The sequence below is a fragment of the Podarcis melisellensis genome (genome assembly GCF_964234715.1).
Source record: "Podarcis melisellensis genome assembly, chromosome: 10".
NCBI classification, from domain to species: Eukaryota; Metazoa; Chordata; class Lepidosauria; order Squamata; family Lacertidae; genus Podarcis; species Podarcis melisellensis.
This window is the reverse complement of record NC_138542.1, coordinates 57,077,110-57,093,864: the sequence shown is the minus strand read 5'-3', so window position 1 is coordinate 57,093,864 and position 16,755 is coordinate 57,077,110. Positions and strand designations below refer to the sequence as shown.

The 16,755-nt window shown below is 44.3% G+C and overlaps 1 protein-coding gene across 1 annotated transcript in view; it reads right to left on the bottom strand.

Annotated features, from left to right (window-relative positions):
- The window catches only part of TMTC1 (transmembrane O-mannosyltransferase targeting cadherins 1), a 145,079-nt gene that overhangs the window by 32,813 nt on the left and 95,511 nt on the right, over nt 1-16,755 (bottom strand). The window contains exons 10-11 of the mRNA XM_081926883.1: nt 15,579-15,743; nt 13,751-13,864 (exon numbers count right to left, since the gene is read on the bottom strand). Of these exons, the coding sequence (XP_081783009.1) occupies nt 13,751-13,864; nt 15,579-15,743 (279 nt within the window). The remainder of the gene's footprint in view (nt 1-13,750; nt 13,865-15,578; nt 15,744-16,755) is intronic.

The following is a 16,755-nucleotide window of genomic DNA, read 5'->3' as shown; positions in this document are numbered from 1 at the left end:
CCATGTCAAGGCATGGGGTGGATGGGTGTTTGTATGTGTGTTTCCCCATGTGAGTCCAGCCCAGTTATAAGTGTGGCATTAAGCCTGTGCAAACCTGGAGTGATTGCACTGTGGCCATCCCCAAGTGTGAATGACTCAGCCCTTTTATTAAACAGCTCTCTGAACTCACGTAGGTGTTTAAATCACTACCTCCTTTCACCCATAGGTAAAGGACGGAACATCACAAAGATCTCTCTTTGTAACATTACAAGGAGTACAACAACATATCCACTGTGTCGTCCTAGTTATGTAGGACCTGAAATACTGTGCGACAACCCCATCCTTGTCTTGGCATCCTGAGTTGTGTCAATCAAGGACTCTTCAAAGGGTGGAGTGGTTGATTCCTCCCTGTACAATCAAGTTGGGGGTTTTCAACACCAAGTGCAGTACGCAACTACTCAGCTCAGTTGGGGTTCTCTTAAAGTAAAGGTAAAGGGACCCCTGGCCATTAGGGCCAGTCGTGACCGACTCTGGGGTTGCGGCACTCATCTCGCTTTATTGATTAAGATTAAGATTAAGATTAAGATTAAGATAAATTTATTGTCATTGTCCGTATATACACAGTATACACAACAACGAAAATCAAACACCCAAAGACCGGGTTCACATACACATTTGCACGTATCTCCAACACTCTCATCCTATTCAGACATAATCTATAAAACATAACATAATCCAGAATATAACATAACCTATTAAAGGCATAACATAACCTAAAACCTATCTCATTCCTTCCTACTCCCTGCTTGCTATTTCTTCTTGGCCGAGGGAGTCGGCATACAGCTTCCGGGTCATGTGGCCAGCATGACTAAGTCGCTTCTGGTGAACCAGAGCAGCGCACGGAAACGCCGTTTACCTTCCCACCGGAGTGGTACCTATTTATCTACTTGCACACTTTTTTATTATTAATTTTTTAATTAAATTTTCCAACATACATTTATAGTATCCAATCTAAATTTGTCACATATTTTCTCTTTTAGACTTCCTTCAACCTCTCTGACAATCATCCATTATGCAAATTTTTAAATACGCATTTCCTAATTTTATATTGCATTTTATAAACCTTCACACACTTAGTTTTCATCAATACAATATCTACTTGCACACTTTTGACGTGCTTTCGAACTGCTAGGTTGGCAGGAGCAGGGACCGAGCAACGGGACCTCACCCCGTCGCAGGGATTTGAACCGCCGACCTTCTGATCTGCAAGCCCTAGGCTCTGTGGTTTAACCCACAGCGCACCTGCGTCCCTTGGGGTTCTCTTAGGCAGCACTATAATGTCCAGCCTGCCTTGATTCCCCAGCACAATATACATTCAATATACAGTCTGTTGTGGATGCCTTTGCAATGAGACAGAATTCCAGCAGCCTCTTCTCCTCTGGCATTGATGATGAACAGAGTCCCTAGCCTTTTTTTAATGGCCCTCTGTTTTTGCCCCCATATTCAGGTAATCTGAACCATATCCACAGCCTTCACAGCCCCTCCCAACTTTACAGCAGTTTCTAAATTGACATCCCATGGTAGGTATGATGAGGTAGGAGAGAAAGCAGCCATGGTAATATGGACGGGGGAGAAAAGCGGTGAGCTGAGCCATAGGATTACTAAATAAAATACCATTTAACACCAGGCTACACCTTCCCGTTCTTTAAAATAACACCCACACAAAAACAGCAGAGGATCTAGTTTCCTTCAAAGCTTCTCCATGAGTTTTTAAAAATTTATATTTGAAACCAGCGTGTCTGGGTTCATTTAAACTTCATTAAATCTCTCTCTGCCTTTACACTCTGAATGAGTTTCAGCAAAGGGCTGCAGGTGACCTTGGACACCATCTGGGATTTATTTCTGCAAAGAATTAAAGTGCCAACACCTTTAGTCAACTTCTGTTTTTGTTGTTCCTTTTTTTTTTTTTACAAGAACTCAAAATGTTCTCCGCAGCTTCATTTATGAGAGCCGTAGCCATCCTTGTTCCTAATGCAGTCTTTTGGAATCATTTATTGGCGTTTGGCCTTGGTTTGATTTTATGTGGGACTGCACCAATATTCCTTTTGTGCCATGTTTTACCGAACTGTCCCTGTGCATTGGTAAATAAGCACATAGAAAGAATCCAGACACAACCTATGTAGAATTATATCAAGGTTTCCTCTTTTCTTTTTGTGCTATATATCAGTGAAACACCCACATAAGAATCTTAATGCAATCATGCGTATGATCACATTAAAGGTAAAGGTAAAGGTACCCCTGCCCGTACGGGCCAGTCTTGACAGACTCTGGGGTTGTGCGCCCATCTCACTTAAGAGGCCAGGGGCCAGCGCTGTCCGGAGACACTTCCGGGTCACGTGGCCAGCGTGACATTGCTGCTCTGGTGAGCCAGAGCCGCACACGGAAACGCCGTTTACCTTCCCGCTGGTAAGCGGTCCCTATTTATCTACTTGCACCCAGAGGTGCTTTCGAACTGCTAGGTTGGCAGGCGCTGGGACCGAGCAGCGGGAGCACACCCCGCTGCAGGGATTCGAACCGCCGACATTTCGATCGGCAAGTCCTAGGCACTGAGGCTTTAACCCACAGCGCCACCTGCGCTGAGGTGCTGAGGCGCTGAGGCGCTGAGGCTTTAACCCACAGCGCCACCTGCGTTCACATTCACATTAGGAATGCTTTTTACTAGTGACACACCCACATATACACAGCAGTCTGTACAAAATTCAGAAACTAAACCAAACCTTAAAAATGGGAGATTTCTGATGCACAAGTTCCACTTCAGAGACACTAGAAGCTGCTTTATACTGAATCAGGCAGTTGATTCATCTGGCCCATCTAGCTGAGTAATTGTTTCTACACTGACTTAAGAGCATCTCTCCAATGTTTCAGAGGGGGACATCCCCTTTCAGGGATGCCAGGTCTTGAATTTGGGATCTTCTGCATGCTCTGCCAATGAGCACCGGCCTTTTTTGGGTGATTTGGAATTCCAAAATTAAATGATAAATTGGCTATTTCAGAAGTATCCCTACACTGCTGTAGTACTTTGAAGATTAAGATGGAAAAAAGTAATCCTGTCTAAGGCTAGAATCTTATCAAAAGCTTCATGGAACTCCTAAACTCCAAGTGAACGTTTCCTCATTTTCAGCATTGGAAAAAATGTGTGTGCCATCTCTGTCTCTCACATCAAAGGAGAATGGGACAATGCTGAGCTCTGCGTGTACATTTCTGTCCCATCCTGTGTTCATCACAACAGCGCTGTTTCTATTCTGCTACAGATTGGCTTCTGCTAAAACCAACATTGTTTGCATCACTATGACCAAAACTAACATAATTTATTACATAATCAATTTAAATGGAAGGGAAACATTAAAAACAATGCAGAAAATAATGCCCTTGTTTACATAGCATTTGAGAACTATAAAGTTGATTTCTGTTCCTGACCTCCAATGAATTTCAGCAATTTCTGCTTCTTCACAGAAGATCTTCATACCTAACTTTATCCCAACGTGTGGATTTCCCAATCCACTAGTCACTAGCACAGATTTCAGGGGAGGGGACATCAAGATGATCTGGAGTTGCTCAGCACCCAGAATGCTTTATGAGTAGTTGCCAGGAAATCATCACCATCATCATAGTCACTACTTCACTTTGGTCAAAATGTGGGATAGAGAGGTGACTGTGGTTACCCATGAGAATCATCCTAATGTCTTCCAACCCAGCTTCAGAGGCAATTGGCTCATTGGTCTACCAAAACACCAATGACAAGGATGAATAGATAAGAAGAGCACAGATGGCAGACAACCTGAGCCAAATGTTAAAAAGTTCACTAATTTGCTGTGCAACTGAAGATATACAGAAAGCTGGTGTCCTTGCTTATAATAATGCTTAAGAGGCATTACACTGCAGTAGCTCTTCCTTAAGTAAAAGCTATTATAGCTTCAGAGACGTTAAGTACCTCAATGGTGTGGAGCAGGACTTTATATATTGGAGCAAGGAAAATGTATGAAAATTGTATGGGTAAATCTAGGTCCCAACATTTGGGCTTAAGCTACTGTTTCTCCTATTTTTATGAGCACTCCAAATCTGCAGTCTAGAAAAAAAGTTCCTGTGCTGTGCAATCCTATGCATGTTTACTCAGAAGTAAGATTTGCTGTGTTCAGTGTAGGTTACTGCTAGCTAAAATAATCTTTAAAATAAGCAATAGAAATGGTCGGCATTTCCTTGTTCACCATTCTTCCCAACAATAAGAAGTGTTTACATTTGAAATTTTCAACACTTCAGTGGGGAATGCCTGTGACACAATGTGACTCAACTCCAAGTCTGGGCAAATGAGTGAAATGCATTTAATGAATTCATTTTGTTTCAGCAGTGCCCACTGTGTTTTGAATTTCATCACGGTTAAAACGAGACTGTTTGCGTTAGATCACTTGGTAAGAAGCAGCCTTTTGCTGGTGACAGGCAACTGCAGCCAGAACTCAAGGAGATGAAAGACAATTTCCTTCTCTACTTGCAGTAGGGCGGCCTGGAGATTACATTTTAGGGTTGTCTAGAAACCCTGTTGTGCTTTTCCCACTTCCCTTTAGGCCCAATAAGAGGTGATGTTGATTGTATCATTGCAGCTAATACGTCTAGCATTTTTCCTCTTTGAAAAGCTGCCCGGAGAATAGTATTGTGACTGTGGTGAGCAGGAAAAGTGGGATTTTTAAAAACAACAACAACAACACCTCCCTTCCTGCTGCAGTCTCCACGAAAAGCCCTCGTCACCCAGCTGCTATTTTTTCTGGGAGAGAAGTATCCATTGATCCCAATGAAAACTCCCTCCTAATAAGAACAGCATAAGGCCATTTTCACCAGGACCATATTGAGAGGGTTTTTTAAAACAAAAACCACAACAACAACAACAACCATGTTTTAAACCTTCCCCACATAACATGCTGTCCTAGCCCAAGTACCTAGCCCAAGTCCAGCAGCTGAAGAACTATTTAATCATATGGAAGATGCCATAAATTGCATTTCAACCACCACTCCATAAAGCTCAGCACAGGTGCCAACTTGAACAAAATATGGGGGGCACCTGCACACCCTCCCTTCTCCCCACACTTCTGTGGATAGCACTTTCCTCCTCCACATGCAACTAGGCACAAATCTCCCCTCCCCCCCCCCAGTCTCCCACAAGAAGTTTCTGCCTACTCACCTGCCCCACACCTGTTTGCTTCTCCTACCAGCCTGCTGACCCACTTGCTTCTGCCTGCTTAGAAATGGTGCCGAAAGCTGACAGCCAAGTTGGGAAAAGAGTGTAGCACCCAGATTGGGGGGGTGGCTGCCCAAGGGGGGTTCAAATATTTTATGGGGGTGACCAGGGTCCCATAGAATTGGTGCCTATGTAGCCCAGTACTATCTACCCTGAATAGGAAGCTTCTTTGTGCCAAATCTGACACTTGGCCCATCTACTTCTGTATTGCCTACACAGGCAGGCAGTGGCTCTCCAGGGTTTCAGCCTGGTGACTCTCCCAGCCCTACCTGAAGATGCCAGGGATTGAACCTGGGACCTTCAGCATGAAAAGCAGATGCTCTATCTCTGAGCTATGCCCCTTCCCAGTCTTTTCCCAGGATATCAAGCTGAGAAATCCCGCAGCCCAAGTTAAATCAGGCTATTAGGAATGGACGATGGGACTCTTCTGTAAGCAAAGTGTGTGCTCTGCTTCTGAGCTGTGGCCCTTGCCCAACACGTAGGAATGGCAGCACAGCAGTGAGCCACAGCAGGCAGAGATAGCAGCACCAAGCACTGCAGCTAGAAAGCAAGGAGTGTGCAGCGCTGCTTATCAGCGATGCTGCGTTTTAATGAAGAGGGAGAGCCTGCACACATTTTAATAAGAAAGGCTTCAATGACACATTAAACATTCAGCGCAGCACTAGAAATTGAGCATCCCAATATTCCTATTCAATCTTACCCACATTAATATGCACACACTGCGATGATTAGTCGTACTTTGTTTCATCTCAGATGAATACTCTTTGATCTCCTTGCAGCCGGCGTCTCCTGCAGAGCTGGCAGCAGAAAACCTGCTATAGTGGCAAGTATTTTAAAATTAACCTTAGGGGATAACCTTCACCTTCCAACAATCTGCACTTTTCTTTTCTTCTCTTGCAGCCTCTCTCTCAGTTTCTTTTCTTTCTTTCTTTTTAAAAAAATAGTTCTGCCAAATAGCATGATTCTCTTCTTTTCTGGGGCCAACTACAGCACACCTGGCAAACGACCAGAGAGCTCTATTGCAATGATTTCTCTTTATTGCTTCACTGCAAGTAAGCTTAAAGGTTTATAACCATTATCACCATTCCAGAATATCAACCGCTCGTGAACTCTGATTTAGACACAGCTCAGTTTGCATTCCCCAGAAGAATGAGCCTTTCAAGTTACACTTAATTTCCACCGTCTGTGCTGGGCACACAAGAAAAGATTTTTTGTCCAGACCAATAAATTTGCATGTAGAAGTTTGCTTTACCTTAATTATGGCTCCTTTCCATGTGGTTCCATTTCTGAGACCCCCACAACAATTTTTGCAAACGTCTTTGGTGTTATATATTGTAGAACAACTTTGTGGCCTACCATGTCTCCACATTATGCCTTTTCTAAAAAGCTGACTGTCACCATGGCCAGCACATGCATTTCCTAATTAGACTTAGCTACACTAGTAGAAAACAACGTTCTAGAAGCCTTGCTTAATATGTAAGCACTACAATTTAATTTAAAGCCTGTCCCTCTCCTTTGAAAACAGATGCCAATGTGAAGCTGGCCTTTGCAGCAGAAATATGGATTTGTGTTTGGAATGTGAACATTGTGTTCTGTCTCATGTCACAATCTTTGAGGGAGAGATCATGTCAGAAAGTGGGTATTGGAGCACCTTCCACAGTGTTGAGACCATTTTTTGTGTGGGCAGAGGGGGGAAATGTCTAAGGGGGTCATGACTGAGATACATAAAATTGTGCATGGTCCTGAGAAAGCAGATATAAATTTTCTCACTCTTTCCCATAATATGAGAATCTAATGAAACCAACTGGCCAGAAATTCAGGACAGCCAAAGGGCATTACTTCTTCACACAACACATCATAATCTAATTTCTAGGTTGTTGTTGTTGTTGTTTAGTCGTTTAGTCGTGTCCGACTCTTCGTGACCCCATGGACCAGAGAACGCCAGGCACCTCTGTCCTCCACTGCCTCCCGCAGTTTGGTCAAACTCATGCTGGTAACCTCGGAAACACTATCCAACCAAATTTCTAGGTTAGTTTACCACAATGTGTTACACATGGGGCTGCCTCTGAAGACAGTTCAGACACTTCAATTGGTGCTGAATTCACCAGCCAGGTTGCTCACAGGGGCAAGATGGTTTTGAGCATATAGCATCAGGCAAAGGTAAAGGACCCCTGGATTGACTGGATGGTTAAGTCCAGTCAAGGGCAACTATGGGGTGTGGCGCTCATCTCTCTTCAGGCCAAGGGAGCTGGCGTTTGCCCACAGAAGCTAGAGCACACGGAAATGCCATTTAAATAGCACCAACTCTGGCCCAAGAGCACTGGCCGCCAATTCGTTTCCAAGCCCAAAATTGACCTATAAAGCCTTAAATGGCTCAGGACTGAAATACCTCAAGGACTGCCTCTCCCTATATGACCTGACCCAGACTCTGTGATCATCTTCTGAGGCTCTCCTTTCATGTGCTCCATCCACAAGAGGTCTGGAGGATGGGAGCATGAGAACAGGCTTTTTCTGCAGTGGCTACCCACTGCGGTGGAATGCTCTCTCCAGGGAGGCTTGCCTGGAGCCTTCATTGCATATCTTTAAGCACCAGGCAAAAACATTCCTCTTCTCTCAGGCCCTTGGCTAATTAAACAATCTATGGCCTTGTAAATTGTTGGGGCAGTACTGTTTTGTTTGCTGTTAGGTATTTCTGTGTTTCTATACTGAAACCACCCTATGAGCCTAAACTTAAGGGCAGTTTATAAATTAAAAAAATAATAAAATAATAAATCAATCATGGAAATTTGCCAACCCCAGATGCAAGAGCAGGAGGAGATCAGGTGCTAGAAAACGGACACCCAGGAATAGAGGGGAGAAGCCCCCGCCTCTGTTTCTAGATGTCAGACAGAAACCAAAAGGGTGGAGATAGCTACCCTGCTTAAGCTCCTGAGTATCATCAACTGTACTGACATGTCTCAAAAAGTCATCCCAATGAAGTTTAGAGTTTGGCAAAGTGGTAGGAACATGAACCACATCCTTTCTCAACTCCTGTTTCTGTCTGGGCCCCGTGGAGGCCTGGAAGCAGTTAGTTAGAGGGGGTAGAGTCTCTAGAGAAGTGTCTTTGTTTCGGGAAGAAACCAAGAATCCACAGTTATATAAGGCCAGCCAGGTACCCTTTTAGCTTTCCAGCATCATATTGTCTGCCTGAGCTGCAATAGCAATTTCCAGCCATTATCTGGGTGGTGCTGCAGCACAGCAAATATCCGTAAGCTAAAATGCCGGGCCCCTGCTGCCAGATTCCTTGGTTTGTGCCTCAGATGCCTGACATCTCTAGCACAGGGCTAGTGTGATGCCCTTCAGGTGCTGCTGGACTACAATCCCCAGCAGTCCCAGCCAGCAGGCCCAATCATAAGGGATGGAGTGGGCAGTAGTCCAGCACACCTGGAGGGTACTGCTTTAGCTATCTCTGCTCTAGGGGAACTCCTGTTCCGAATCATGCAACCTAAATGGTACTTGAAGCCTCTGTGTGCTCTTTCATGACCTATTCCCATGTTCCTGCCCAATACAGGACCGAACTATAGCCAGGTTTCGCAATCTACCCTTCAACGGCAAATCCGCTTCCTAAAACACTGACTGCTGCTTGCTAAACTCCTGGTGCTGAATCCCTGATTTACGTCTGCTGACATTCTGGCCAAGGCTACTCGCTTCCCAGCTGGCTGCACCAATCTTCCAGCTGCAAGGAAACCGACATAGTAGCATGAAGCTATGTTTATTTTGCCCACATAACTTAGTTGCTTGAGTTGAAAAGGTAACAGATCAGAGCCGGCAACCACGGCTTAATTCCAAGTTGCCAGGCAACCGCACATCCGCCAGTGAAGTACTTTCAGACGGCGCTACCAGCAACTTTGGAAAACGGCGCTGCTGGCCCTTCATGGGGCCATAAAGCACCGAGCTGGATGATGCTCACAATGCTCTGTAAACAAGATCGTTGTGGGCTATATATCTAATGATGCTTAATTAACACTCCTGGCAAATCAATCCTAAAAACAGCCTCCTTCATAATTAAAACTCTGCCAAGTAAGAGACAGCACCGGAGCTATGGCAACTTGATGCTTGCTGAATTAGGGGAGGAAAAAGAAACGAGGGAGAGGGGGGGACTCTTGACAGCAATTACTGTGTGCTTAGACTAATTCACAAGCAGATGGTTGCACTTAAGCGCCAGTGTTACTGTCAGCAGGATGAATAGAGAGGCTGTGTCGAGCAGTGGCTAGCTTTCCATCAGAGAAGCCTGGGGCAGGCGAAAACCATTATTACTTACTATTCATACTCTGTCATGAGTCCCTTACAAGCTAAACAGGTAAGTCACTGATTCCAAAGGAGCACCGTGGAACCACTTTAGACTGTCATGGCTTCACCCCAAAGAACTGTGGGAAATGTAGCTTGTTAAGTGTTCCGAAAGTTGTTAGAAGACCCCTATTCCCCTCAAAGAAGTTTAACCATCAATCCCTCTTCACAGGCAACCTTTGAGAACTGTAGTTTGTGGGGAGGAATAGCGGTCTCCTAACAACTCTCAGCCCCCTTAACAAATCACTGTTTGGGGGAGCTATGGCTGTTTGAAGTGGTATCGCTTTAAATGTGGTATTGCTTCCCTCCCCTGATTCCCTCTGAGGCTGGTAAGGCATGAGGAAGAGTTTGGAAGGTTGCCGCTAGTTCTCCGCTGCCCCTTACCCACCCGCAGCCCCTCTGGGAAAATCACTGGCTAAGCTACTTGTGAGCAAATGGCTGCTCCAGCAGCTTCTTCCTCACATGAGGATAAGCCGCAGTACAGGCAGAAACAATGGTTTTTGAGGAGAGATTCGAAAGAAGGAAAGAAACAAACCCATTATGGAAGAATCTTTCATATAAGGGGGCATCAGCAAGGAGGGATGGGAGTAGCCGTTTAAGAGAGCTGAGGGAAAGCTATGGAAAGCTTTAAAGGAAAAGACATGGGAATCACTGCAGGATATGGAAGGGTATGGGGAAGCCACTGAACAGAAATGAAAAGGGACTTCACTAGGAAGGGGTATCACTGCTTCAATATCCCCCCCCCTCTCTCTCTCTCACACACACACAAGCACACCAATTAAGTCCCAAGCGAGATTGGCTGCTCCTTGTGGGATAAATGAGGGTGTGCTGACGCCACATTTCAAATTGCTAGATGTTATGGGGGAGAGAAGAGGCGGCGAAGGCACTTGCGTAGCTGCTTCTGTCAGCTGTCAACATCCAGGTTCATTCTCCAGAATGTGAGGCTGACAGGCTTAATTACAGAACTATAATTAATACATACTTGTGTTTAATAAATATTACCTGCCAGTTTACGCGGCACTTCAGATTTGCAAGGTGCTTTGCAACAGAAGGGTGTAATCACAATAACTCAGTGCTATGGATAGATGGATGAGTCTGTTACCAGCCCTGGCCAATTCTGTATATGCTCATTCCTAAATCAGCTCTGCCCTCTTTCTGCATTAATTTGTGAGTTTCCTTTAAAAAAATGAATGAAAATACATACATTTTTTTTCTCAGTGCACACAATTCTAAAAGTATTTTATCCTAAAATGTGCATTTTGTAATGCATGTTAGTATGGTTTTTGAGCAGAGAGGTGCATTGCAAATTTCAGATAACTGCAAAATATGAAGGATAGTAGCATTAGTCATGCATTAGTCTGGGAGGTGTGAAACTGGCCAGCTCACATTCTTCTAAAGCATTTTCAGAAGTGCACAGCTTGTTTTGTCCTCAGTGATTTTTCAAAGCTTCAACGTTTTCTGCTCAGCCACTAGAATGAAGGGGAACTGATCAGTCAAGCCAGGAGAAATTCTGCTCTGAAATGCCTGCTTTGGCTTGTTCTTATGCACAGCTCATTAGGGTAGCTAGCCTTCCTAATTCTTTGTACTTTGGCCACAAGCAAGGACAAAAATCCAGGAGGAAAAGCAGATAGACTCATTTGGGCTCCACATTCAACATTTTTTAAATGTCTGGTAATGAAATGCAAATAGTTGGCTGTGCAAATTTCTTAGCAGCATCCTGCTGTATGGAAAAGCTTTCCATGTGACCTTAAAGGCATTTGGCCCAGAGCCAAACTAGAGTTACACAGGAGATGCGTGAACAGTTCCTTAGCTTTTATTTATTTATTTATTGAATGAAAAGCGGCTGTGGGAGGCTGCCAGTTTGAGCAGTGGAACGATGGGCAGGAGGGGTTGCTTAACCCATTCCCCTTCTGCTATTTGTATGCTCACAATCAACATCCTTAATGAGTACCCCCACCCCCACAAAACTCCCAAGGGTTCTAAAAGCAGCTTGCAGAGGAGCAATACGGAGATGCTTTTCTACTTCTAATCACAGCTACCAATACTTTGTTTCAGTGGGTTTAAATTAAAACTAAACTAAACATTTCAACTATCTTTGGTTGGTCAACAGAGCTTATTATAAAAAAAGACACACACAAAATGCATTGGTGTGATATGACACACAATTAGCAATATCTGCTAATAGCTCTAAAAGGTAAAGGGACCATTGACCACTAGGTCCAGTCGTGGCTGACTCTGGGGTTGCAGCGCTCATCTCGCTTTATTGGCCGAGGGAGCTGGCATACAGCTTCCGGGTCATGTGGCCAGCATGACTAAGCCGCTTCTGGTGAACCAGAGCAGCACACAGAAACGCCGTTTACCTTCCCCGCTGGAGCGGTACCGATTTATCTACTTGCCCTTTGACGTGCTTTCGAACTGCTAGGCTGGCAGCAGCAGGGAGCGAGAGACAGGAGCTCACCCCGTTGTGGGGATTTGAACTGCCGACCTTCTGATCAGCAAGTCCTAGGCTCTGTGGTTTAACCCACAGTGCCACCTGCGGCCTAATAGCTCTACTTGGAAACTAAGTAAAGGTAAAGGGACCCCTGACCATTAGGTCCAGTCACGGATGACTCTGGGGTTGCAGCGCTCATCTTGCTTTATTGGCTGAGGGAGCCGGCGTACAGCTTCCGGGTCATGTGGCCAGCATGACTAAGCCACTTCTGGCGAACCAGAGCAGCAACATTTGTGTAATTAAAGAGACTGCATTTAAACTTAAGAATCCTCTGTGAGTACTCTTGTAAACTTGAAATGTCCAGGAAGATATTTTATCAAGACACTATATTTAAACATAAGCACTCTCTGAGGGGGTTTATGTGATGTTATGAATTCCAGAAAACCCACAGAGTTGCAGTTATCTCTTTCTGGGAATTAATTTGCCAACAGACTAATTTGCTATGAGAAACATTAATTCATACCAACCTGTTGACTATGTAAATGAAAAACTCTTGTGCCTGTCGTATGAATTTATGCAGATAAAGCTTTTAGAGGAGTGAGCATTCACTGCTGATCCCCCAGAGCATCCTGTCCGAGGCAAGATACACTGCCTAGATACTTAGGTTCTGAATATAAAGAAAGACACTCCGCAGGAGGCATAACAAGGAGCTGGGCACAAGCTATGAGCATTTCCCAAACACATTTATGAGGAAGTCAGTCCCATTGAACTAACATGAAGGTTTAGGGCAGAATAAGTTAGTTCAGTGTGGGACTTCTTTGTCATTTGCGCTGATCATGTCTGCTTGGATTCTGTCTGCATGGACGACTATTAATCAGTAAGGGGAAACTGCACAGTGACTTACATATATCAAGTAGGGTGATTCTGTGTGCCTGACACTCACAGATATAGCTCAGTCTCCCAGGCTTGCAGTGGAAACAGAGCATTTGGAGGTACTAGAGCCTCATGCTAGGAGTCCCATTTGAAACACACACACACACACACACACACACAGAGAGAGAGAGAGAGAGAGAGAGAGAGAGAGAGAGAGAGAGAGATCCATAGATTGTAGTGGCTTCAAATGCAAGAGCCTAACTCTCTGTTAAGACATTCTCTGATGTACCTAAGGCAAAGCACACCATCTAGAAAAGGTCGCTGAACAAAACAGCACATGCCCCAGGCCTGTAAGACGAGAATAAAAACATGGCATATACCCAAAGTTCCAGAATCACTGGTAATAAACATGCTTCCTAGTAATAAAGATGCTTATGGACCTCCTGGATCAACCAGCTTGTGAGAAAGCACAGCATGTGAGAGTAAAGAATAACAGCCGCAAAATACATCAGAGGTAGGACGTTGGAACCAGCCTGTGGGCCAGATCCATAATTCCCTCAATCCCCACAGGTGGGTGGGACTGCCCACCTGTTTGCCCCTTGGTGTCCTAATGATACTAGGAGCATGGCCTTCAAAGGGGTTCACTGTAACTTCCAACCAGCTGACCAGCAGTTACAGTGAGCCTCTTTGATGTCCTTTTGGAGGAAGCGCTTCCCCCTCCACAAAGTGCTCTGAGTCTCAACGGCTTTGTCTGCAGAGGGGGAAATACTTCATTTGAAAACATCTGTCATGTTTGGTCATTGATTAAAAAAAAGGCAAGAATGAAAGCAAATAGAACCTTCCTAAGAACTTACTTGAGGGCTGTTTTGTAGTGGTAGATGGCTTCACTGTCCCGACCTTGGTCTTTCAAAAAATTGGCATAGTTGTAGTGCACCTTGGCATTATGGGGCAGAGTCTGAATGCCTGACCTGTGAACGAGAAACCACATAGGAACAGTAAGAAACACAGTTTGCTTTTTATTATTGGGATTGCGCCTCTTGATAGCTTGCCGTAAAGGGTGCTAAGAATGAGGCATACTAGAAACCACGTACTTGGAAGAAACATAGTGTGCCTCTCAAACCAAACTGTAGTTTTGTTGAAATATATATGTAAAAAAATAATAAATGTCCAGTAGCACCTTAGAGACCAACTAATTTGGTTCTTGGTATGAACTTTCATGTGCATGCACACTTCTTCAGTCTTTCCCATTCTCCTATGAATGCCTCAACTAGAAATATACCACCAAGCCATCACTGCCAAAATCACACTGTATGCACACACTTCATAGCCTGAAACCTGGTTCCTGACCCACTTTGGAAATTATTCTCTAATTAAAAGAGGAAATAATAAATATTCATACCCCCAGCCAAGTAGGGAAAGGTGGGGAACAAATTACAAGGCAACACAAAACGTTTTTCCCATTTCTACTTCCTTCAATCTTGCGACTAATATTTTCCATGCACATTTGCCCAACATGAATTCCTAAACTCTAATATTGTTGCTCCAGAAAATACATAGCAATTGAACTGGCTGGGGGTGAGGGAGGAAAAAACACACACCACAGATTTGAGAACAATGTCCCAGTGTGGTTTCCTTCCGCACTGATTGCTATAGAGTTTCTCACAGACCAACCTGCAATATAGTGCGTTGGCATAAACTACAATGATGTTAATAAAGCCAACACAAGTGATTTTAAAAAACATTTTAGGGCACATGTGATCACAAAAGAGGGTGCCAAGCACAGAATTCTCAGAACTCTCACAAAACTACAATTCCCAGTGCTGAGAGATGTGTCATACAATTTAAACCAATTAAAACTGGGTACCATTGGAAAAATTTAAGGTGCTTCCAGCTGGGAGGCTTAATATCTCAAATGGGTTGTTGGTGACAGGTTTTTGCATATTTTCTGCCAAAAAAAAGAGGAATTAAATAGGGGGGAAATATAAACTGGTATTTTGATGCTGATGATGTCATGAGCACACTATATAAAACCTTGCATACATCAACAGCACCAATCCCCCAATAAATACCCATGTGGAAGCATCCATACTGAGCGTGACATTATCACCTCTCCGTTCTGTAAATCATCACCACCAGTAATAAAGTGTTCCACCATGATAAACCGTTTGCTGTGCAACCTCCTGTTAAATTGCTGTCCATTGATCTTTCCCAAGTGGATGTGTTTGGAACCTATTACATAATTCTGTTTGCAAAGCACAAAAAACAAGCGGGACTACATGCATCACGCTGCTCGTTCTGCAGAGGTAACGTGCATAAATAAAAAGAAGCAAAAGTGTCTTTTCAGGGGTGCAGAGGGAAATCATTCCTAGTCAGCACATTTGGCTCACGGAGAAGATTTACTGATTAAGGATAAGCTATTTTTAGACAGGTAAAGAGCACCATTTTAAAGGTTTAATCCCCAGTGGAGGAGAGGTATTGCCTAGCGATCCATTCTCTCTCTGTCCCACACTATCACCTGCTTATAGAGTGGCTAAAACACACATTGTACTGTTCATATTCCAAGTAATATGCATTCTTCAGGTAAGGTATGAAAAATATTACTGGTGGGCCTTGGAGAACCCCAACAAAGCCAAAGTGTTTCCCCAGCCTTGCTGCCCGCCCCTCACCTTAGATCAATCTTACCTGAAAAGGGACTCTCTTGACAGCCAGATTTCATTCTGCTTCACTGTTTTCCATGAGAACAGCAAGAGCAGCAAAGCCGAGAGGGTCGCTGCAGTGGCTCCCCATTTATTTAGCCACATACAAAGCTTGTTTAAGCCGTGGACCAAGAGGATGCAGTACCCCATACTGAAAAAGCAATCAGGGAAGGAGGAGGGAGAGAAAGAATTATAGCAAGATGCAATGGTTGAGGTTCTTTCACAGAGGTTAGCATAACCAGCAAGAGTGCAGGTCCCTTGCATTATCTGGTCTTCTCTCATAGTGGGGCAAGATATTGCTAGATGGAGTCATTACTCCTCTGTGTCTCTTTGTTCACTCTTCAACATAACTAACTTAATGCATGCTGCAATTTCACTACATCTTGCCCAGCTTCCACTGCCTAAGTCAATGATGTGAGGTAGGGTAACAAACGGGTAGGTGACATCCTGTCAGATGTTTCATTAAGCTAGACCAGGGGTGGGGAACCTTTGGCCCTCTGGATGTTACTGAACCCCAACTCCCATCAACTCCAACCAGCCTAGCTCAGTGGTGAAGGAAGATTAGAGTCCTAGATCTCCATATGTTGCAACTGCCATCATAATTGGCCAGCCTGGCTGGATCTGATGGGAGGTAGAGTCCTCCTCATCCCGGGGTCCTCATCCCTGAGTTGAATGTTCTGAGGGAGAAAGTGCCAAGACACTCAGTGTGGTTCCTACTCCTTCTCTCTTGGCAACATCTAGTTGCACTTTGGTTCTCAAAAACCTGCAGAACATATCAGGCAACTCCAGAAGTTCAATTTTATGATGCAAATATTAAATTGGGATAGCCAAAGTAGTGCCTTTCAAGTGTTGCTGGACCACAATTCTCATCAACTCTACAGGGAGTTTTAGTTTAGCAACAGCTAATGGTGGCTACCCTTGGTTTTAACTGTCGGGGGCGGGAATTGTAATTCTGCAATACACAAAGTTGTATGAGAGTAGCTTCCACCATGGCTATAGAAGCCAGGTAGTCAGTGTACCTAGGACAAAAGAACACAAACATACACATATACGTAAACTCTATCCTTCGGATATTGTAAAATACATACTCTCCCCATCACTGAACTTCCATGTTGGAAAAAATAATGAGGGAAGCAGCGCCCCATGGGTGTGATCCCAAGTCA